General features: G+C 38.2%; 1 protein-coding gene across 2 annotated transcripts in view; it reads right to left on the reverse strand.

The window, feature by feature from the left end:
• Positions 1-24,357, reverse strand: part of fnip1 (folliculin interacting protein 1) — a 138,161-nt gene that overhangs the window by 45,888 nt on the left and 67,916 nt on the right. Inside the window, exons 3-9 of one of the 2 annotated variants that reach the window (XM_061934201.1) lie at positions 22,798-23,027; positions 20,466-20,540; positions 20,256-20,347; positions 16,285-16,368; positions 10,700-10,771; positions 7,178-7,313; positions 2,318-2,519 (exon numbers count right to left, since the gene is read on the reverse strand). In XM_061934201.1, the coding sequence (XP_061790185.1) occupies positions 2,318-2,519; positions 7,178-7,313; positions 10,700-10,771; positions 16,285-16,368; positions 20,256-20,347; positions 20,466-20,540; positions 22,798-23,027 (891 nt within the window). The remainder of the gene's footprint in view (positions 1-2,317; positions 2,520-7,177; positions 7,314-10,699; positions 10,772-16,284; positions 16,369-20,255; positions 20,348-20,465; positions 20,541-22,797; positions 23,028-24,357) is intronic. The other variant, XM_061934209.1, reaches the window with a different exon arrangement.

The raw sequence follows: 24,357 nt of genomic DNA on the forward strand, positions 1-24,357 counted from the left end.
TGAGTTGGATACGCAGACGCGGTACCGTGAGTACGCATGCAGCTGCGGCTTCCAAACATTTGATCGCTTGCCCGTACGTGCGTGCCGCTATGTGCATGTCACGTACGTAACTTTGGGGACTTTGGGGAAATATATGTGCTGTATGAACTTTGGGGAGGTGAACGGTACTTTGGGCTGTGGGATTGAGTGTGTTGTGCAGGTGTTTGAGTTGTATTGGCGGGTAATATGGACGGGAGGGGGGAGGTGTTTGTTATGCGGGATTAATTTGTGGCATATTAAATATAAGCCTGGTTGTGTTGTGGCTAATAGAGTATATATACTGTATGTCTTGTGTTTATTTACTGTTTTAGTCAATCTCAGCTGAATATCAGGTCCCACCCGCCTCTCACAGCATCTTCCCTATCTGAATCGCTCCCATTGCCCTCTAGTCCTTCACTCTCACTTTCCTCATCCACGAATCTTTCATCCTCGCTCAAATTAATGGGGAAATCGTGGCTTTCTCGGTCCGAATCGCTCTCGCTGCTGGTGGCCATGATTGTAAACAATGTGCAGTAGTGAGGAGCTCCACAACCTGTGACGTCACGCTACTCGTCTGCTACTTCCGGTAGAGGAAAGGCTTTTTTATCAGCGACCAAAAGTTGCGAACTTTATCGTCGATGTTCTCTACTAAATCCTTTCAGCAAAAAAATGGCAATATTGCAAAATGATCAAGTATGACACATAGAATTGACCTGCTAATCCCGTTTAAATAAGAAAATCGCATTTCAGTAGGCCTTTAACTAGGCACACGACTTATATTTACATATGGTTGTATGAGGCTAAATTCCTCACTGTTGCATGGTAAAAATCGCTGTGTGGCCCTAGGACCATAGGCACATTTTCAGTTTGCCCCCTGAAGGCGAAACGTTTGGGTACCCCTGATTTAGAGAAAAGGCAGCAAGAGCCAAAAGGAAAGCGAGGGAGTGAAGGGTTCAAGATGTTCATCAAAAAGGGTTCAAGATGTTCATCATAATTTTGTTCTGTGTACTTTGTGAACACTTGTAGTTTAAACAGTCTCTTAAACTGAATCTTATTGGTGCTTTGTTTTATTTCTTTGGTTAATCCGTTCCATAATTTAATTCCACATACTGATATACTAAAAGTTTTAACTGTTGTATGAGCGTACAAATGTTTTAAATTAGAGATTCCTCTAAGGTTATATTTCTCCTCTTTTGTTGAGAAGAATTGTTGTACATTCTTGGCTAGCAGATTATAGTTTGCTTTGCATGTTTGCAAATGCACCAAATCGTTGAATTTTAATAATTATGATTTAATAAATAAGTATGTTGTATGTTCTCTATATCCAACATTATGTATTATTGTAATTGATCTTTTTTGTAACACAGTTAGTGAATGAAGCGCACATTTGTAGTTGTTTCCCCATATTTCGACACAATAACTCAGATATGGTAACACTAGCGAGCAGTAAAGAACATGAAGCGATTTTTGGTCTTGAACATGTTTTGCTTTATTCATTATTGACGTGTTTCTTGCTACAATATGTTGTATATTTTTACATGAGATCTATTATTACACCCAAAAATATTTTTTCTGTTAAAACAAAGCCAATAATGCCATTTTTTGTGGTCCCCTTTATTTAGAAAAGTAGCGAACAGTATAAAAATAATTTTGGTAAAAGGTACCAAAATATTGGTATCGGGACAACACTATCACCAACTTATGTTTGTTTGATATACAGTAATGTATAGCACTTTATATTGTCTTCAAAGCGTACAAACCTTCACTAAAATATGGACTTTTGTCAAGGCTGGAACCAATTATTTATATTAACATTGTTTCATATGCCTATCTCAGCTACATGGACAAATTTTCTTCCCTATACAAATACTGTTCAAGAACCAATTAAGTTAATTTCTACATCTTACTTTTGTTACATTCTTAGATTTCAAGCTAGTCCATCCATCCATCCATCCATTTTCTACCGCTTATTCCCTTTTGGGATCGCGGGGGGCGCTGGAGCCTATCTCAGCTACAATCGGGCGGAAGGCGGGGTACACCCTGGACAAGTCGCCACCTCATCGCAGGGCCAACACAGATAGACAGACAACATTCACACTCACATTCACATACAATTTTTTTAGTGTTGCCAATCAACTTATCCCCAGGTGCATGTCTTTTTCAAGCTAGTATTTTTATTAATTTGTATAGAGGGGTAACTGATGTTTGTTTTAAGCCTTTTGTGGATGAAAAGTGCTATATTTATAAACAAAGTTGGGTTTGATTCGAAGGTATGGAACTGGCCACTTCCGTCACTCACCTGTTCGATGGCGCTCTTGAGTTTGTTCATGTGGCTCTCGAAGAGCGGAAAGTGGGAGAAAAAGAAGTCCTGGAAGCGGTTGTTCTCCTCGGGGTTTGTGGACAGCGTGAAGATGACCCCGATGGCGATCTTCTTCTTGCGTGCCGCGCCCAGGCTCTGCCCGCCGCTCTCGTCGGACATGTTGAAGCTCTCCTCCACCGACCTGCTCGTGGACGAGAGACACAGAGTTCTGCTGAGAGACCAGAGACAGATTCTAGCCCCTTTTTTTGTGTCTGTCGCTCCGCAAAAAGGTGCCCAAAACAGTACAGTGTGAACTTGAAAGCTTTGTCTGTAGGGTTAGTGTTTATACAGTTGTGGTCAAAAGTTAAGAACATAATGTCATGGCTGTCTTGATTTTCCAATAATTTCTAGAACTTTTATTTTTTTGTGATAGAGTGATTGGAGCACATACTTGTTGGTCACAAAAACATTCATGAAATTTGGTTCTTTTATGAATTTTTTATGGGTCTACTGAAAATGTGAGCAAATGTGCTGGGTCAAAAGTATACATACAGCAATGTTAAGATTTGCTTACATGTCCCTTGGCAAGTTTCACTGCAATAAGGCGCTTTTGGTAGCCATCCACAAGCTTCTGCTTGATATTTTGACCACTCCTCTTAACAAAATTGGTGCAGTTCAGCTAAATTTGTTGGCTTTCTGACATGGACTTGTTTCTTCAGCATTGTTCACACGTTTAAGTCAGGACTTTGGGAAGGCCATTCTAAAACCTTAATTGTAGTCTGATTTAGCCATTTGTTTACCACTTTTGACGTGTGTTTGGGGTCATTGTCCTGTTGGAACACCCAACTGCGCCCAAGATCCAACCTCCGGGCTGATGATTTTACATTGTCCTGAAGAATTTGGAGGTAATCCTCCTTTTTCATTGTCCCATTTACTCTCTGTAAAGCACCAGTTCCATTGCCAGCAAAACAGGCCCAGAGCATAATACTACCACCACCATGCTTGACGGTAGGTGTGGTGTTCCTGAGATTAAAAGCCTCACCTTTTCTCCTCCAAACATATTGCTGGGTATTGTGGCCAAACAGCTCAATTTTTGTTTCATCTGATATCACATGGACAAAGATAAGACCTTCTGGAGGAAAGTTCTGTGTGTATATGTATGAAAGTTCTGTGTGTGTATATATATATATATATACATATATATATATATATGCTGGGTGTATGAGTTATCATAATTAAGGTATTGCTTAATCCACTGAGAGTCGCACACTGAAAAATTAATTGATGCGGGGGCCATTTTGATATTTTCCATTGTCAAAACCAATACAATATATACGGTAGATTTTTTTTTACCTTTAAAAACCTTTAAAGTTAAGTTAAAGTACCAATGATTGTCTCACACACACTACGTGTGGTGAAATTTGTCCTCTGCATTTGACCCATCCCCTTGTTCACCCCCTGAGAGGTGAGGGGAGCAGTGGGCAGCAGCGGTGGCCACGCCCGGGAATCATTTTTGGTGATTTAACCCCCAATTCCAACCCTTGATGCTGAGTGCCAAGCAGGGAGGTAATGGGTCCCATTCTTATAGTCTTTGGTATGACTCGGCTGGGGTTTGAACGCACAACCTATCGATCTCAGGGCGGATACTCTAACCCAGTGGTTCTTAACCTGGGTTCAATCGAACCCTAGGGGTTCGGAGAGTCGGGCTCAGGGGTTCGGCGGAGGTCAAGACACACCCGACTCATCGTGTAAATACAAACTTCTCCCTATCGGCGTATTACGGATACGGCAACAGCAGAAGTCAGACTGATTTGCAGGTGTGTAATTTGAACAAGGTGATGTTCATGCACCGTTCATTTTGTGCACCAGTAAAAAAACATGGTAACACTTTAGTATGGGGAACATAGTCACCATTAATTAGTTGCTTATTAACATGCAAATTAGTCACATATTGGCTCTTAACTAGTCATTATTAAGTACTTATTAATGCCTTATTCGGCATGGCCTTATTATAACCCCAACCCTCTAACTCTGGCCCTAACCCTCACCCTAACCGAATAACTCTAAATTAAGTCTTTGTTACTTAGAATATGTTCCCCTAGTGTCCAAAAAACTCTAAATTAAGTCTTTGTTACTTAGAATATGTTCCCCATACTAAAGTGTTACCAAAAACATATAACTTTTTCTTGAATTTGAAATTTTATTTTATTTTTTTCACTAAAGAAGGGTTCGGTGAATGTGCATATGAAACTGGTAGGGTTCGGTACCTCCAACAAGGTTAAGAACCACTGCTATAACCACTAGGCCCCTCAAGTTTGTTCCCAGGGACCCATAGGCATATAGTCATAAAAATGTTAACAATAAGTTATATATTATTATTTTTTTACATTCTTTATTCAACATTAACAGTAAACCTGCAGATCCTCTTCAGGTCTATATGTTGATATAAAGATACATGTATATTTTCTTAATAATTTATGCACTTTTTGTCAAAGAAAACACAATTTTGTATGGCAAAAACACAAAATGCGCAATATTTCCCATCCAAAATCTCAAAGTGGAATATTTGATGTGAACTAATTGGAGCCTTTCACAGTTCAATAATTACCAACAATTCATTATTATTTTCAGAGCAATGACTGTTTAAAAAACAACAACAACAACAACACTAAAATGATCAAGGATCTAAAAGCGCCCCACTCACAAAAGTGTTAGAATTAAAACATTTTTTTTGACTTTTAACACTTCTAATCTATACGTTGATTAGAAGTTTTTTTTAAATATTTTATTCTGTTCTTTTTGTTTATTTTATTCCCTTTTTGTCAAATATGTGGCGCAAACACAAAATATGCAATACTTTCCCCCAAAAAATATTTCAAAGTGGCATACTTGATGTGAAGTAATTGGAGCCTTCAATAGGTCTGTAATTCATAACATCGATTTTGATTCATCATTATTTTTCAAACAGAGACGGTTTTGAAAAATAAAATCAGCATCCATGGCAACTTTGTCTTATTAGAGTCAACATTGCAACTTTTTCTCAATAGATTTACCTGTTGGTTTTTTTAAATTGTACTTTTAGAATGTCTTGGAAAATTACATTACTCCTGAATCAACACCAGTAGTTAATACTATGACCAATGTTGATTACAAAATTAAATGTGGGATATAAATAATAATGGAAGAGGGCTGATCTAACAGTTTTGGAGGGCGCATAATAAATGAAAATAACATAACATAACATAACATAACAATAAGTGTTTGTATATAGTATATTATTGGTACAACTGTTTAACCAACACATGCACAGGGATATTTCACAACTGTTTGTCTGTCTTTACTGTGTGTATATATTTGAACAGTGTTAAAGTTGTGTACAAGGTGCATTTATAATATGTTTTGTAAAGGAAATTTCATATTTCTATGAAGCTCATCTTGTGTGTCCGCCCTGAGATCGGTGGGTTGTGAGTTCAAACCCCGGCCGAGTCATACCAAAGACTATAAAAATGGGACCCATTGCCTCCCTACTTTGCACTCAGCATCAAGGGTTGGAATTGGGGGTTAAATCACCAAAAATGATTCCCGAGCGCGGCCACAGCTGCTGCTCACTGTTCCCCTCACCTCCCAGGGGGTGATCAAGGGTGATGGGTCAAATGCAGAGAATAATTTCGCCACACCTAGTGTGTGTGTGACAATCATTGGTACTTTAACTTTTAACTTTATTTGAGATTGTTTATAGGGTTAGGCTAAATAAGTGCTCAACTTCAGCCTAAACTCTTTCAGTCTGTAAAATTGTCAATTTATGAATGTAAAACTGTTTGTTTATTTTGTTGACCACTGACCAAAGAAGTAATAAACTATAAATAAACTACCAAGTGCCGCGGGCCGTTAGAAAATTAGCTGCTGGCCGTAAGCCCACGGGCTGCTCTTTGGACACCCCTGGCTTAATCTATATCCTGCATCTATTTATACTTTAGACAATTTTTCATTCGTTTTTTTACTACTTTATTTACTTGTTTTGTTATTTTTAATTATGTTCCTCTTTTTTATATTTATAAATTGTTTTGATCATTAACAGTATTTTTTTTCCAAATTTATTTTTTGTGTGCAATTCTTACAAACACACACTATTTAAACAGAAGAAGTGGACAAATGATTAATTAAACTCTGCTTCTTAACTGCAAAAAGTCAGTGTTCAAAAACAAGAAAAAAAAATACAAAAATTAGGGGTATTTTATTTGAACTAAGCAAAATTATCTGCCAATAGGACAAGAAAATTTGGCTTTCTAAAACAAGTAAAATTTAGCTAACCTCAATGAAGCCAAAAATACCTTAAAATAAGTATATTCTCACTAATAACAACTGTACTACTATATGAATACGTACTTTATATTGTTTCATTGAAAATAAAACAGCAAAGTCCATTTGGCTGTCATCTGTTTTAATTATGAGACACAATTGTGTCAAAGTCATGATTTTTTTTTTATATGCTTGAAATAAGAAATTATTACTTTAAAAAAGTAGTTGATGACACAGCTTTGCAACAGTTGATATTCTAGTTTCAAGCATGTTTTACTCAATATAGGTCATAAAATCCCAGCAACAAGCTGTAATATCTTACTGAGATCATTTAGGACCAAAACCCTTAAAACGAGTAAAACACTAACATAAAATCTGCTTAGTGAGAAGAATTATCTTATCAGACAGAAAATAAGCAAATATCACCCTTATTTGAGATATTTTTTAATCTTACTTAGATTTCAGTTTTTGCAGTGTTCCTACTGTAAACATGTGATGTATTTTACCTTTGTTAACGTGTGCAAAACAAATAAACTGTGTGTGTTTGAGTGTGTGCCTTACCATCGAGGGAAGACTCCATTCTCCAGGCTGGTGGTCTGGCTGCGCAGCCATCGGCGTTGGTAGCTGGATGCGCAGCTGCTGGTCAGCGAGGAGCCGGGTGACGGGAATGGGGTGATCAGGAGGCTACTGAGTGACGCTGGCAAGACACACGATGCTCAAAATTAATCCTTGCTAATGTATAAAGACTGTCGTCATTCTCGCACAAACACATCCAGCGGTAATATCAAATGGACACCTGCTCCTATTAACAGACAACATGGCGTTACGCCACAATTAACACTAAACATGATATCCTTTGACCGGTGTTAACCTATTGCTTGTGTTTGAATTTATGACTATATCATCCATTTGGCCAACTCAAAGTTTAAAAGGTGTGCCTGCATTGATATAATAATAACAATAATAATAATAATAAAAATAATAGAGCGTTACTGTAAATAGGTTTTCGTAAGCCCCACCAAACATGTTCACCCTGGTCTTCGCATACCGTCGTGGTTTATTATCGTACATATAAAACGTACATTGCGTGTAACAAAGTAAACCGTTTATGTTGTGAGAAAGTGTAAACAAAAGGGTGGAGTTTGCAAAGTTCAGGCAGCTAATCACAGCCTAGGTTACTGCCAAGAGGGCTTGTCTTAACAAACATGAGTATGACTACAGTGTTTTTAAATACATTCATTTATTTTACATTATCAAATCTAAAAAAAAAAAATTAAGAAAAAAATGTGGGCTGCCACAAAAAATGTGGGATTTTATTTTAATTAAAAAAAAATATATATATATATTTATTTAAAAAAATATTTATATATATTTTTTTTGACAGGTATCCTTGTCAACCTTCCCGTTTTTGCCGGGCAATCCCGTTTCCGGCAACTTCCCAATCGCATTGTGTTCTCCGATTTTGCTCTTAACAAAAAAAAACTGCAACCGTCGAAAACACTCAACTAAAATCTCAGCAACACCCGGAGGGTGGGCTCGTCAAAGCAGCATAGCAAGTTGCATGTTACAAATAAACAACACGAGAGAGCTGGACGGACATGAAGAAGTAAAATACATCTCCGCCAAAAATCCAAACTTTGTAAAACTATGTTGACAAATCGGAGACTTCTTATCTTATCTAAATATCAGCAAATCACCCTGTCTCATGTTGTGAGGAAGAAATGACGTGAGCCAGTGGCGTCCAAACTACGGCCCGCTGGCCAAGTGCAACACGTCTTCAATTTGGCCCGCGAGACGTCAACAGTTTAATAAGGAACTTGGCCCACAGGGTAGGGATGATGTTCGAAACCGGTTCTCCCGGTTGTTCGATAAGAAAAGAACCGTTCGATAAGAAAAGGACCGATTCCATGGACTCGAATCCCTTTTTGAGAACCAGTTCCCGTTATCGAGGCCACTATAGTAAAGAAAAAGAGTTGGTTCTTTATTCGAATCCCTGGGAACGAATCCAGTCCCACAAGAAATGCCCTGTGGGACATCACAGGAAATGACGTAGCTCAGTCTAATGACTGAGCTACGTCATTTCCTGTGATGTCACACAAGCAGCAAAAATACCGGAAAAAACGCCTCAAGGCATGGCTATTCACCTATAGTGATCACAGAGACAGGTTGTTTTTGTGTTACTGTATATATTTGTTTTTCTGAAAAATCCCACTTAATATACTTTGGGTAACAACAGTCAATATATATATATATATATATTTTTTTTTTAATTTTTTTATTTTTTTTAGGGGGGTAACAATCAATATTTTTTTTTTTTTTTTTTTTTTTTTTATTATAAAATAAAAGTGAGCTTTTGTTAAACCAAATATTGTGTTTTTTTCCATATACAACAACCTATCTGGATTCGATAAGAGAATCGATAGAGAATCGGTTCGATAAGAGGATTCAATAATGGGCTCAAACTCGATAATTTCTTATCAAACATCATCCCTACCACAGGGTGTTTTCAAACTTAGTGGAAACATTTGACAGTCTGCTGACTGCATCTTTCTTGCCATATTGAGGACAAATTGAGTAATTCAGGTCAATGTCTACTAATTGTGCTTTGAAAAGGCAACAGCACAGCATTAACTTGTATGACCCAATCCAAACAACCTTCCTATGTCATGCCGCAAAAAAAAATGCAACCAACACAAAAAGTCAACGCAGAAGGCTCACAGAATTTTGTGGATATTATATAAAACACCCAAGTAACAAACAAAATTGCACCCTATTTAAATCCATTACAATGTCGATGGGATAAATGCAAAAACTCTCTCCACACTTATAGCATTTTAGCTGCTTGATATATTTGATTGATTACAAAACTTTAAGCAGGTTGTCACCGAAGTAAATAAGGTAGGAGTCAAACTTTCCCATACTCTTAATATTCTTATATCATTACAAAACATCTCTGACAAAAGCATAGCTCGGTTGGTAGAGTGGCCGTGCAGCAACTTGAGGTTTCCAGGTTCGATCCCCATTTCCGCCATCCTAGTCACTGCCGTTGTGTCCTTGGGCAAGACACCCACTTTCTCCCAGTGCCACCCACACTGGTTTAAATGTAACTTAGATATTGGGTTTCACTATGTAAAGCGCTTTGAGTCACTAGAGAAAAGCTCTATATAAATATAAATCACAGGACATCGTCGCATGATTTGCTATGATGCGTATATTCTTTAAAAAGCAAAAAAAAAATTATATTAAATTAAACAAAGCCGTTATTATTTAGTATTAACATATATATTTCTCTTACATAATATTGTTTTGTTCTATTTTTAGCTTGTTGCTGCTTATTGTACAATGTGCTTTGTTGAGAAATTTTATAAAATGTAATAAAAAATGTTTTTTGTTTTTTAGTATTTTTTTTTTTAACAAAAAGAGCATAAAACATAAAAAACACATTACAAATATATAAAAACGTTATTTCTATGTATAGGTCTGAAGCTATTAAAAAATATAAAACGTTGAAAGTGAATAACCAAAATATATGAATTACTTATAATACTTTTTTGAGTGTGTCCGTTTTTCAGCAAAGAAGGCACAGTGTTGAGTTTTTTGGAAAAAAAACGGTAATTTTTCCAAAAATGATAATGCATCAAAATCAGTTTTATGAATAACTGACCTATTAATTGCCTCATTTAAAATAATTCCACTTTGCAATGTATTTTTGGAAATATTGCATATTTTACGTTTTTCCCACAATAAAATAATATATATATATTTTTTTTTTACAAAAAAAGCATAAAACATAATTTAAAAAAATACAAATATATAGAAATGTGATATATATGAGTAAGTCTGAAGCTGTTGAAGAATTTGAAGCGTTGAAAGTAAAAAAATAAATTAAAAAAAATTCTTTTTTTTGAGCTTGTCTGTTTTTCATCGCTTATCGTAGTTTTAAATGATGTAGACTGGAAGGTTACCGTACTTTCCTCTGTGTGCTTACTTTTACAGTAAGAACCTCAGAAGCAGCAAAAGTTATCTGGCTAAACAAGTCAGTGCATTGGTGCGGTCTTGAAATCTTAAATATGTGGACCCTACCTGACCTGGCGATTCCACTGTCCCTCTCGTCATACGGGCTGCGGCCCGGCATGTCCATGGGGTGACTGTGGCCTGCGCGAGAGGGAGGAGAATATGAATGTAAACACAAACAATCCGTCATTACCTTCACTACATCGTGCAACACTTCAAAGGACATGAAATTTCAATCAAATAAAAGTGAATAAGTGATCATCTGCTGTGCTGTTAGTGTTCTTCCTCACAATGGTAACAGGCACTACTGTTGTAATAGGCTTTGTAAAAACCCCAAAACCAGCTATTGCAAGGAATTAAGAGATTTCATCTTCTAAGGTCTGTAATATCATCAAAAAGGTTTTAGAGGATTTGGAGAAATCACTGCACGTAACATTGAATGCCCGTGACCTTGGATCCAACAAAAAGCGACATCAGTGTGTAAAGGATATCACCACTTGGGCTCAGGAACACTTCAGAAAATCACGGTCAGTAGCTACAGTTTGTCGCTACATCTGTAAATGCAAGTTAAAACTCTACTCTGCAAAGCGAAAGCCATTTATCAACAACACCCAGAAACGCCACCGGCTTCGCTGGGCCCGAGCTCATCTAAGATGGACTGATGCAAAGTGTAAAAGAGTTCCTGTGGTCTGACGAGTCCATATTTCAAATTGTTTTTGGAAACTGTGGACGTCGTGTCCTCCGTAACAAAGAGGAAAAAGAACCATCATCTGTGATGGTATGGGGGTGTATTCGTGCCCGAGGCATTGGCAACTTACACATCTGTGAAGGCACCATTAATTCTGAAAGGTACATACAGGTTTTAGGGCAACATATGTTGCCATCCAAGCAAGGTTATCATGGACGCCCCTGCTTATTTCAGCAAGACAAAGCCAAGTCACGTGTTACAACAGCGTGGCTTCATAGTAAAATAGTGCGGGTACTAGACCGGCCTGCCTGTCCAGACCTGTCTCCCATTGAGGTAAGGCCATATAACACAGTGGTAAAAATGCCCCTGTGCAAACTTTTTTGCAATGTATTGCTGCCATTAAATTCTAAAAAATTATGTTTCTCAGTTCGAACATTAAAAATCTTGTCTTTGCAGTCTATTCAATTGAATATAAGTTGAAAAGGATTTGCAAATCACTGTAATCTGTTTTTATTTACGATTTACACAATGTGCCAACCTCACTGGTTTTGGGGTTTGTAGATAGAACCCACGTGGGTTCGGTCCCTCCCTGCCTTTTCTGTTCCGCACAGGACTCGAACCGAGCTAAAAGCCAGGGCTGTCAACTGGATAGCCAGCATCGCTCTTGAAGTCGTCACGGAGTGAGGTTTCCTAACGTACACATGCAGCCACGTTGGCTGGCCTCTGTTACGTAGAACATGCCAACATAAGGTCCTCCCAATGAGCCTGGTGTCAGTGCAGTGGACGACTTCAATGCAAGTAAGGCTTTTAAAAAAAAAAAAAAAAAAAAAAAAGAGTTCTTGGCCACAAATGACCAACATTGTTAGTAAAAGTGTGTGTTAGTTAAAGACTACATGCAGCCATGACACCCGTAAAGCACCCATGCACACTATTCTTGTGGCTCTAAAACAGCTGATTCACAAAAAACCTGTTTAGTCTTCAGTGCGAGACATCTTGCACAGTCAATCGTTTTAATGCTCAGTTTATTTTAACAGAGAGAGAGACAAATTGTAAAGAAATAAATACATAAAAACGTTATAAATGGATATGTATTTGATAGCGAAATAAGTATTTGATCCCCCAGCAATCAGCAAACATTGTGACCACACAGAACAGATAATGTGTCTAAGAAATACACAAATGAGTTCTGTCCCTTTAAGAAAGTACTACTTATCTCAACTCATTATTAAAATGAAATTACACAAAGTACTTCTGTCCCTTTAAGAAAGTAACATTAATCTCAACTCATTATGAAAATGAAATTACACAAAGTACTTATGTCCCTTTAAAGGCCTACTGAAACCCACTACTACCGACCACGCAGTCTGATAGTTTATACATCAATGATGAAATCTTAACATTGCAACACATGCCAATACGCCCGCGTTAGCTTACTAAAGTGCAATTTTAAATTTCGCGCGAAATATCCTGCTGAAAACGTCTCGGTATGATGACGTCAGCGCGTGACGTCACGGATTGTGGAGGACATTTTGGGACAGCATGGTGGCCAGCTATTAAGTCGTCTGTTTTCATCGCAAAATTCCACAGTATTCTGGACATCTGTGTTGGTGAATCTTTTGCAATTTGTTCAATGAACAATGGAGACGGCAAAGAAGAAAGCTGTAGGTGGGAAGCGGTGTATTGCGGCAGGTGTTGTGCCGGATTACGCACCCCCGCCGTAGAATGCACCCCTTGACTGGTGTGCCGGATAACACAGCCGGTGTTTCATTGTTTACATTTCCGGAAGATGACAGTCAAGCTTTACCATTGGCCTGTGGAGAACTGGGACAACAGAGACTCTTACCAGGAGGACTTTGAGTTGGATACGCAGACACGGTACCGTGAGTACACATGCAGCTGCGGCTTCCAAACATTTGATCGCTTGCCCGTACGTGCGTGCCGCTATGTGCATGTCACGTACTTAACTTTGGGGACATATATGTGCTGTATGAACTTTGGGGAGGTGAACGGTACTTTGGGCTGTGGGATTGAGTGTGTTGTGCAGGTGTTTGAGTTGTATTGGCGGGTTATATGGACGGGAGGGGTTTGTTATGCGGGATTAATTTGTGGTATATTAAATATAAGCCTGGTTGTGTTGTGGCTAATAGAGTATATTTATGTCTTGTGTTTATTTACTGTTTTAGTCATTCCCAGCTGAATATCAGGTCCCACCCGCCTCTCACAGCATCTTCCCTATCTGAATCGCTCCCACTGCCCTCTAGTCCTTCACTCTCACTTTCCTCATCCACGAATCTTTCATCCTCGCTCAAATTAATGGGGAAATCGTCGCTTTCTCGGTCCGAATCGCTCTCGCTGCTGGTGGCCATGATTGTAAACAATGTACAGATGTGAGGAGCTCCACAACCTGTGACGTCACGCTACTCGTCTGCTACTTCTGGTACAGGCAAGGCTTTTTTATCAGCGACCAAAAGTTGCGAACTTTATCGTCGATGTTCTCTACTAAATCCTTTCAGCAAAAATATGGCAATATCGCGAAATGATCAAGTATGACACACAGAATGGACCTGCTATCCCCGTTTAAATAAGAAAATCGCATTTCAGTAGGTCTTTAAGAAAGTAACACTAATCTCAACTCATTATGAAAATGAAATTACACAAAGTACTTATGTCCCTTTAAGAAAGTACTACTAATCTCAGATCATTATGTGTATAAAATACACAAATGAGTTATGTCCCTTTAAGAAAGTACTACTAATCTCAGATCATTATGTGTATAAAATACACAAATGAGTTATGTCCTTTTAAGAAAGTACTACTAATCTTAACTCATTATGTATATGAAATACACAAATGGCTTCTGTCCTTTAAGAAAGTACTACTAATCTCAACTCATGTGTATGAAACACACCTGTCACACTCGTATATTTAAAACCTCTACATCATATATGTCAAACTCAGGGCCCAGGGGCCTTATCTGGCCCGCCACATCATTTAATGTGGCCCGCAAAAACCTGGAATTAATGTTTTTCTTACTAAAAGTATTCAACTTTTCATTTTGATAGGAAAAAAATACCTGTTCTGCATGCTATTTCATATATTTTAAAATTAATCTAATATTACAACAAATATTATAATACATTCCAAACACTTTTAAAACCTGATTCTAAAACAAGTTATCCATCAAATTGTGCAGTGTAAAAATGTTTTTTTGATTTTTTTTTAATTTTTTTTAGGTAAAAACTGGTGTTCTAGTCGCCGGAAAAAAATGTTTTGGTCATTTTTTAAACTGTAAAATGTGCAAATGTTTCGTTACTGTGTACATAAATAATAATTGTAAATAATGTACTTATATATTATTTACTGTTACAAGCAGCCGTAAATGCACAAAATGTCAGATTCTTTACTGTACAAAAACACTACAACTACAAAAACCTACTACAAGTATTACAACTACAAGAAACTGCAATACACTCCAACAATAAAATACAATACACTACCACAACTGTAACAACGACAACAAACTACAGGTATCTGATGGTGTGAGTTAAAAACCACATTTTTTCTGCAATCAAATACTTATATTTAAATCAATCTAATACAAATTGACTTATAAACTAATTTACGTTATTTTTGTGCATTTAGATTTAACTTTTTTACATTTGTCTCTCTTTGATGAAATTAATACAAATGTTGATATTTTGTAGGGAGTAGAAGTGACAAAATTGGTATTTGATGTATGTTTAGTGCTCCTATTATATTTGATATACAGTTGCGATCAAAAGTTTACATACACTTGTAAAGAACACAATGCCATGGCTGTCTTGAGTTCCCAATACTTTCTAAACTCTTATTTTTTTGTGTTATAGTGATTGTGGCCAAACAGCTCAATTTTTGTTTCATCTGACCACAGAACTTTCCTCCAGAAGGTCTTATTGTGATGTCAGATGAAACAAAAATTGAGCTGTTTGGCAACAATACCCAGCAATATGTTTGGAGGAGAAAAGGTGAGGCCTTTAATCCTAGGAACACCACTCCTACCGTCAAGCATGGTGGTGGTAGTATAATGCTCTGGGCCTGTTTTGCTGCCAATGGAACTGGTGGCTTTAAATGGAACAATGAAAAAGGAGGATTACCTCCAAATTCTTCAGGACAGCCTAAAATCGGGTCTTGGGCGCAGTTGGGTGTTCCAACAGGACAATGACCGCAAACACACGTCAAAAGTGGTAAAGGAATGGCTAAATCAGGCTAGAATTAAGGTTTTAGAATGGCCTGCCCAAAGTCCTGACTTAAACATGTGGACAATGCTGAAGAAACAAGTCCATGTCAGAAAACCAACACATTTAGCTGAACTGCACCAATTTTGTCAAAAGGAATGGTCAAAAATTCAACCAGAAGCTTGCCAGAAGCTTGTGGATGGCTACCAAAAGTGCCTTATTGCAGTGAAACTTGCCAAGGGACATGTAACCTAATATTAACATTGCTGTATGTATACTTTTGACCCAGCAGATTTGGTCACATTTTCAGTAGACCCATAATAAATTCATAAAAGAACCAAACTTCAAGAATGTTTTTTTGTGACCAACAAGTATGTGCTCCAATCACTATCACAAAAAAATAAGAGTTGTAGAAATGATTGGAAACTCAAGAAAGCCATGACATTATGTTCTTTACAAGTGTGTGTAAACTTTTGACCACGACTGTATATTTAGTTTTATGGTGTCCTTGCATACATTTGCTGTGAAAGTGTGCTTTTTGTCCATATATTTCCTTTTTTGCATTGCTTATCATGCCATACATGAGCAATCTAACAAGCTGTGTGACCTGATAGAAAGTGCAAGCAGAAAAAGGCATGCAGCTACTCATCACTACAAGTACACACATAAACAAAGCATGCAAAGTGACAGCAACAACGCCCGGGGTAGCCTTTTTCTTTTCTTTTTTTTTCGCTTTTGCTTTTAGCGCCAACCTGAAAAGAAAGATGCGCTTTTGATGAGACGCAGAGGGCCTTGCTCAGAGAAGGCCCGTCGAGAGCTGCAGAGCTGAGAAAATCCTGCGCAGCACAAAAAAAGGAAAACAACAGAAAGAGAGGGGTCGAGGGGTTTGGAGAGGGGAAAAATGAAGGATTGTTAGTGAATGAATAGGAAGGAAAGATGACTGCCTCCTGTCAAACAGAGCAGACCTTAGTACACAAAAAGGAGCTTTTTTAGTTGGACAAGAATGTGTGCGTCCCCGTGGAACATACATTCGGTTCTCACAGAACACACAGACCCACTGCTAGATTAGCTTGTGTTTTCTGTGAGGCTCGCAGAGGAAAAAGCGCATGAGGGCTTTCCAACAGTTAATGTGCTTGCATTATTTAAATCATTTACTGAAATTGTCAGTTGTGTGTGCAATGAACAGAAATGCTGGTAACGTCCAAACATTTTGGGTTTTTTTAAACAGCTATGTTGTTGTTATAGACCAGGGGTGTCAAACGTACGGCCCAGGTTTTATCCGGCCCACGGGATGAGTTTGCTAAGTATAAAAATGAGCCGAAATTTTGGAATGAAAGAAACTGCTGTTCTAAATGTGTCCACTAGATGTCACAATAACAATTCTTTGTATCTTTGTAGATGATGCTACATATGTACAAAAAATAAACCACGTTAGTGCACTAGTCGAGGAAAATGAGCAAACTACATAAATAACATCCTGTAGGTTGATTTTGGTATTATTTTTTTTATCTTGATAGATTGAAAATTAACACCATTGAGTAGACTGATGAACATTATCACATAATTTATACAGAAACTATAAATAAGGACAAATAAAGATAGAATACTATTAACCGCAACATGTAAGTGTAAAAAAACCTCAACGACATTATGATTTGTACATTTTCAGAATGCGCTTGTTCTATTTTTAAACAAAGAAAACAATCTTAAGTTGTCTTTATTTTGAAGTTATTGTGCCATGATTTTACCAGTCCGGCCTACACGGCAAAAAGTCAGTGTTCAAAAACAAGGGGAAAAAAATACAAAAATGAGGGGTATTTTATTTGAACTAAGCAAAATTATCTGCCAATAGAACAAGAAAATTCGGCTTGTCAATACTTTCCAAAACAAGTAAAATTAGCTAACCTCAATGAACCCAAAAATACCTTAAAATAAGTATATTCTTACTAATAACAAGTGCACTTTTCTTGGTAGAAAAAGAAAAAGAGACCTTTTTGTTCAATATGTGGAAAAATATTCTTAAATTAAGTAAATGCTCGTGCTATTATCTTGACATAATGATTTGCGCTCGGCATCATGATTTTTTTTTTTCATGCTTGAAGTAAGAAATTATTACTTTAAAGAAGTAGTTTTATACTTGTGAGTGTTGATGGACACAGCTTTGCAACACGTGATATTCTAGTTTCAAGCATGTGTTACTCAATATAGGTCATCAAATCTCAGCAACAAGCTGTAATATCTTACTGAGATCATTTCGGACCAAAACACTTAAAACAAGTAAAACACTAACATAAAATCTGTTTAGTGAGAAGAATTATCTTATTAGACAGAAAATAAGCAAATATCACCCTTATTTGAGATATTAAATCTTACTTAGATTTCAGTTTTTGTAGTGCACTTGGGAGTAGATTTTTCTCCATGTGGCCCCCCGATCTAAAATGAGTTTGACACCCCTGTTATAGACAGTACATATTGGAACAACACAAATTATATAGGGCTCGAAAAGCCAGGTGATTTCACAATGCATTGTGGGGCCTGGGTAGACATAATTGATTGATGAAAGGATTTGTCTACAATATGAAAGTGGACAACAATCTGGATTAAAATGGATTGTACAAAATAGAATAAAAAACAAGGGACCAAAGGCTCGCAAATGGAAAGAATAACAAAAAATGGTGGAATTGACTCTTATGAGCTATGAGCATGTCCAAAAGACGAGAGATTTAAACCAAGTAAAAGTGCCGCCAAACTTGTTTATATTTCGTCAACGGAGTCAGTTTTAATACCGGTGAATCATTTCAGAATGCAAAGTCTGTTAAGGCACTTTGTCCTTTGTTCTAATTGTGCATAATCTGCATTTTTTTTTATCTCTTATGTGTCCGAGATGCGTGAGGTCCCCCGGCCTCGTTTCCCCCCTAAAAAACAAGCCTATTGTTACTAGTGTTGTCCCGATTTTGGTACCGGTACCAATATATTTCAGTACTTTTCTGTACTTTTCTAAATAAAGGGGACCACAAAAAAAAGCATTATTGGCTTAATTTTAACACAAAATCTTAGGGTACATTAAACATATGTTTCTTATTGCAAGTTTGTCCTTAAATAAAATAGTGAACATACAAGACAACTTGTCTTTTAGTAGTAAGTAAACAAACAAAGGCTCCTAATTTAGTCTGCTGACATATGCAGTAACATATTGTGTCATTTATCATTCTATTATTTTGTCAACATTATTAAGGACAAGTGGTAGAAAATGAATGATTAATCTACTTATTCATTTACTGTTAATATCTGCTTACTTTCCCTTTTAACATGATTTATCTACACTTCTGTTAAAATGTAATAATCACTTATTCTTCTGTTGTTTGATACTTTACATTAGTTTTGGATGATACCACAAATTTGGGTATCAATCCGACACAAAGTCGTTAAAGGATCATACATTGGTCATATTCAAAGTCCTCATGTGTCCAGGTACATATTTCCTGAGTTTATAAACATAATATACATTTTTTAAAAACGAAAGAAGATTTTGTGATGCTAAAAAATATCAATGTAATCATCGTAGTATCGCCTAGATACGCTATTGTGCGTGGTATCATTACAGTGGATGTTAGGTGTAGATCCACCAATGACGTTTGTTTATATTGTAGCTGGAGATGTCCGATAATGGCTTTTTTGCCGATATTCCGATATTGTCCAACTCTTAATTACCGATTCCGATATCAACCGATATATACAGTCGTGGAATTAACACATTATTATGCCTAATTTTGTTGCGATGCCCCGCTGGATGCATTAAACAATGTAACAAGGTTTTCCAAAATAAATCACCTCTACCTCCTCATGCTCTCTCAAGGAGAGCATGTCCCAAATTCCAAGCTGCTATTTTTAAGGCATGTTAAAAAAAATAATGCACTTTGTGACTTCAATAATAAATATGGCAGTGCCAGGTTGGCATTTTTTTTTCCATAACTTGAGTTGATTTATTTTGGAAAACCTTGTTGCATTGTTTAATGCATCGGGGCGGTATAGCTCGGTTGGTAGAGCGGGCGTGCCAACAACTTGGGGGTTGCAGGTTCAATCCCCGCTTCCGCCATCCTAGTCACTGCTATTGTGTCTTTGGGAAAGACACTTTACCCACCTGCTCCCAGTGCCACCCACAATGGTTTAAATGTAACTTAGATATTGGGTTTCACTATGTAAAGCGCTTTGAGTCACTAGAGAAAAGCGCTATATAAATATAATTCACTTCAATGCATCCAGCGGGGCATCACAACAAAATTAGGCATAATAATGTGTTAATTCCACGACTGTATATATCGGTATCGGTTGATATCGGAATCGGTAATTAAGAGTTGGACAATATCGGAATATCGGCAAAAAAGCCATTATCGGACATCTCTAGTCATAACCCAACTTCCTTTGGCTTTGCTTTCACGCAGTACATGAGAAAAATCTCCCCAAATCCTTTTTTTTCTAAAAGTAGAAAACGATTGTGGCCGTTAACGATGGCACATGTTTGCGCCGTGTTTTGAAGTTGTTAAAGAAAAACAAACAAAACTTAAAGCACAAAGTCTAGTATTCAGCCATGTAAATAAGACAGTCAGAGTCCAGCAAGACCCACAATGCAAAGTGTTTCCACGTCATACTTTCAAGTCCTATATGATGTATGCTGTGGAACCTTCCTCCATGGAGGCTGCAGGAGTGCTGTTGCCATGGTTACCTATGTTCCCTAGGAGATTGTTTGAGCAGGTGTTTTGATCGGGCCTCAGGGTGTTGCCGTCCTGTGCTATAAACTCCAGACTGTCCTGTAACCTGTGTGACACACGCAACAAAGTCTCACGTGAAGAACAAGACATGAAGACACACTGCAGTGTGTGTGTGTGTGTGTGTGTGTGTGTGTGCGTGTGTGTGTGTGTGTGTATACGCTTACGTGTTGAGACTGCCGTACACGCTGCCTCCTGTCCTGGCCGTAAACACCTTACTCAGCATCAGCTGAGGCGGCGACCTGATATGGCGACAGAGGAGAGGACGAAGGTCAGCAGCGTGATGATAATGCACGTCTTCACATTTGATACGTTTGTCGACACTAGGGATGTGTGATGTTGCTTTTTTTACCGATATCGACATATACTGATACAGCGGAAACCCGATTCACGAACCCTTCTTTTAGTGTTTTAACAGGTCTACGGATGTTTAGATGGAGCCAAATATGTCTCGGTGCATGATCGCTTCATTCATTTATTTATTCGTTTTGTGTGTCGTTGGAAGCTTTATAGTAGCTGCCGTTTTGATGACATTGCTTCCTGTACAAAAGAGAGATTGTTGAGCCATCACCCGCTTGTTATGTTGGTCTAATACATACACGATATTGCCAAAATCACATGGACAAAGATAAGACCTTCTGGAGGAAAGTTCTGTGGTCAGATGAAACAAAAATTGAGCTGTTTGGCCACAATACCCAGCAATATGTTTGGAGGAGAAGAGCTGAGGCCTTTAATCCCAGGAACACCACACCTACCGTCAAGCATGGTGGTGGTATAGTATTATGCTCTGGGCCTGTTTTGCTGCCAATGGAACTGGTGCTTTACAGAGAGTAAATGGGACAATGAAAAAGGAGGATTACCTCCAAATTCTTCAGGACAACCTAAAATCATCAGCCCGGAGGTTGGGTCTAGGGCGCAATTGGGTGTTCCAACAGGACAATGACCCCAAACACACGTTAAAAGTGGTAAAGGAAGGCTACAATTAAGCCTTCCCAAAGTCCTGACTTAAACGTGTGGACAATGCTGAAGAAACAAGTCCATGTCAGAAAACCAACAAATTTAGCTGAACTGCACCAATTTTGTCAAGAGGAGTGGTCAAAAATTCAGGTCAAAGCTTGTGGATGGCTACCAAAAGTGCCTTATTGCAGTGAAACTTGCCAAGGGACATGTAAGCAAATATTAACATTGCTGTATGTATACTTTTGACCCAGCAGATTTGCTCACATTTTCAGTAGACCCATAATACATTCATAAAAGAACCAAACTTCATGAATGTTTTTGTGACCAACAATTATGTGCTCCAATCACTCTATCACAAGAAAATAAGAGTTCTAGAAATGATTGGAAACTCAAGACACCCATGACATTATGTTCTTTACAAGTGTATGTAAACTTTTGACCACGACTGTATATTTCAAGACAAAACTTAGTGCAATCTATGTGTTATAGGAGACAACGTGTACTATTATAAGTTATTACAGGTCTGTCCAATATACATAATTCTGCTTGGAGCTTTTTTTTTTTTTTTTTTAAACAAAAAATATCAAAAAGACCTCCAAATCTTTACACTTTTCAAATGTTATTTCAAATGTTCAGCTATTTTCCTCTTTACATTACGTCTTTTTGCTCTTTATTCCCTACATTTTTACTGCTGTTTTTTCCCCGACTACCGTATTTTTCGGACTATAAGTCGCAGTTTTTTTTCATAGTTTGGCCGGGGGTGCGACTTATACTCAGGAGCGACTTATGTGTGAAATTATTAACACATTACCGTAAAATATCAAATATTATTTAGCTCATTCACGTAAGAGACTAGACGTATAAGATTTCATGGGATTTAGCGATTAGGAGTGACAGATTGTTTGGTAAACGTATAGCATGTTCTATATGTTATAGTTATTTCAATGACTCTTACCATAATATGTTACGTTAACATACCAGGCACGTTCTCAGTTGGTTATTTATGCCTCATAAAACGTACACTTATTCAGCCTGTTGTTTACTATTCTTTATGTATTTTAAATTGCCTTTCAAATGTCTATTCTTGGTGTTGGCTTTTATCAAATAAATTTCCCCCAAAAATGCGACTTATATGTTTTTTTCCTTCTTTATTATGCATTTTCGGTCGGTGCAACTTATACTCCGGAGCGACTTAATAGTCCGAAAAATACGGTACACGGGACGGCCCAACAAACCTCGAGCTGCCGGCCGCTCTTTGGAGAGCCCTGATGTAGAGCACGCTTTAAAAAAAAATCAAAAGAAGCTGCAAACTTTGAAGCACGGTGTGGCGAGGATTGACCGTATTTTGATTATCAAGAACCTGTTCACACATGTTGAAGGAAGCAAGTGTAAAAACATGTGATGCTCCTTGAGACCCTGACCATGACCAATAGTTCTCTATATTCCCAGCTGTATCAATAGCTACCCAATTTAATAACATGCAATACAAGAGTTTTGTATGTTGAAATCATAGAAATGTAGAAAAAGGTGTCTTCCTACCTGATCTGGTGGATTTTCAGGGTAGATCCTTTGTAGCTCATGCCCACAGATCCAAACATCATCTCACCGAGCATGACTACGTCGGACGAACACTTGGAACCCTGGAAGCGGTGGCCCGGTTCCTTGCTTTCCGAGGTGCAGGAGGACGAGCTGTCCAAGGAGCTGCTGCTGCCCCCTGTCGGACGCAGCTGGCAACATTTGCCAAACATCTTCACCTGTGCCTCGGTGCCCTGGAAAAAAAAAAGGCCAGGACAGCGCCAATCACTGAATGAGGATCCGTATGTAAGCAGTGGACATGCAGTCCTTAATCATAAGTAGTTGCAGGGCTCGAATTTAACCATGTGCCGCGACCACCCTCGTCACATTAAAGTACCAATGATTGTCTCACACACACACTGGGTGTGGTGAAATGTGTCCTCTGCATTTGACCCCCCCCCCTGTTCCACCCCCTGGGAGGTAAAGGGAGCAGAGAGCAGCAGCGATGGCCACGCCCGGGAATCATTTTGGTGATTTAATTCCCAATTCCAACCCTTGATGCTGAGTGCCAAGCAGGGAGGTAATGGGTCCCATTTTTATAGTCTCTTGTATGACTTGGCCGGGGTTTGAACTCACGACCTATCGCTCTCAGGGCGGACACTCTAACCACTAGGCCACTGAGCAGAATAGTGTTGAATCAAAAATTAATTCTGAATCAAATGGGGCGGTATAGCTTGGTTGGTAGAGTGGCCGTGCCAGCAACTTGAGGGTTGCAGGTTCGATCCCCGCTTCCGCCATCCTAGTCACTGCCGTTGTGTCCTTGGGCAAGACACTTTACCCACCTGCTCCCAGTGCCACCCACACTGGTTTAAATGTAACTTAGATATTGGGTTTCACTATGTAAAGCGCTTTGAGTCACTAGAGAAAAGCGCTATATAAATATAATTCACTTCACTTCACTTCACAAATCTTCACCCCTAGAATCTATTTTGAATCAAATTGGTAAGGTGCACAAAGATTCCCACTGGAGATGTCCGATAATGTCTTTTTTGCCGATATTCGATATTCCGATATTGTCCAACTCTTAATTACCGATTCCGATATCAACCGATGCCGATATATACAGTCGTGGAATTAACACATTATTATGCCTAATTTTGTTGTGATGCCCCGCTGGATGCATTAAACAATGTAACAAGGTTTTTCCAAAATAAATCAACTCAAGTAATGGAAAAAAAATGCCAACACGGCACTGCCATATTCATTATTGAAGACACAAAGTGCATTATTTTTTTTTAACATGCTTTAAAACAGCAGTTTGGAATTTGGGACATGCTCTCCCTGAGAGAGCATGAGGAGGTTGAGGTGGGCGGGGTTGAAGTGGGGGGGGTAGGATGTAGCGGGGGGTGTATATTGTAGCGTCCCGGAAGACTTAGTGCTGCAAAGGGTTCTGGGTATTTGTTCTGTTGTGTTTATGTTGTGTTACGGTGCGGATGTTGTCATTCTTGTTTGGTGTGGGTTCACAGTGTGGCGCATATTTGTAACAGTGTTAAAGTTGTTTGTACGGCCACCCCCAGTGTGACC

This window comes from Nerophis lumbriciformis, linkage group LG03 (genome assembly GCF_033978685.3).
Source record: "Nerophis lumbriciformis linkage group LG03, RoL_Nlum_v2.1, whole genome shotgun sequence".
Classification (NCBI taxonomy): Eukaryota; Metazoa; Chordata; class Actinopteri; order Syngnathiformes; family Syngnathidae; genus Nerophis; species Nerophis lumbriciformis.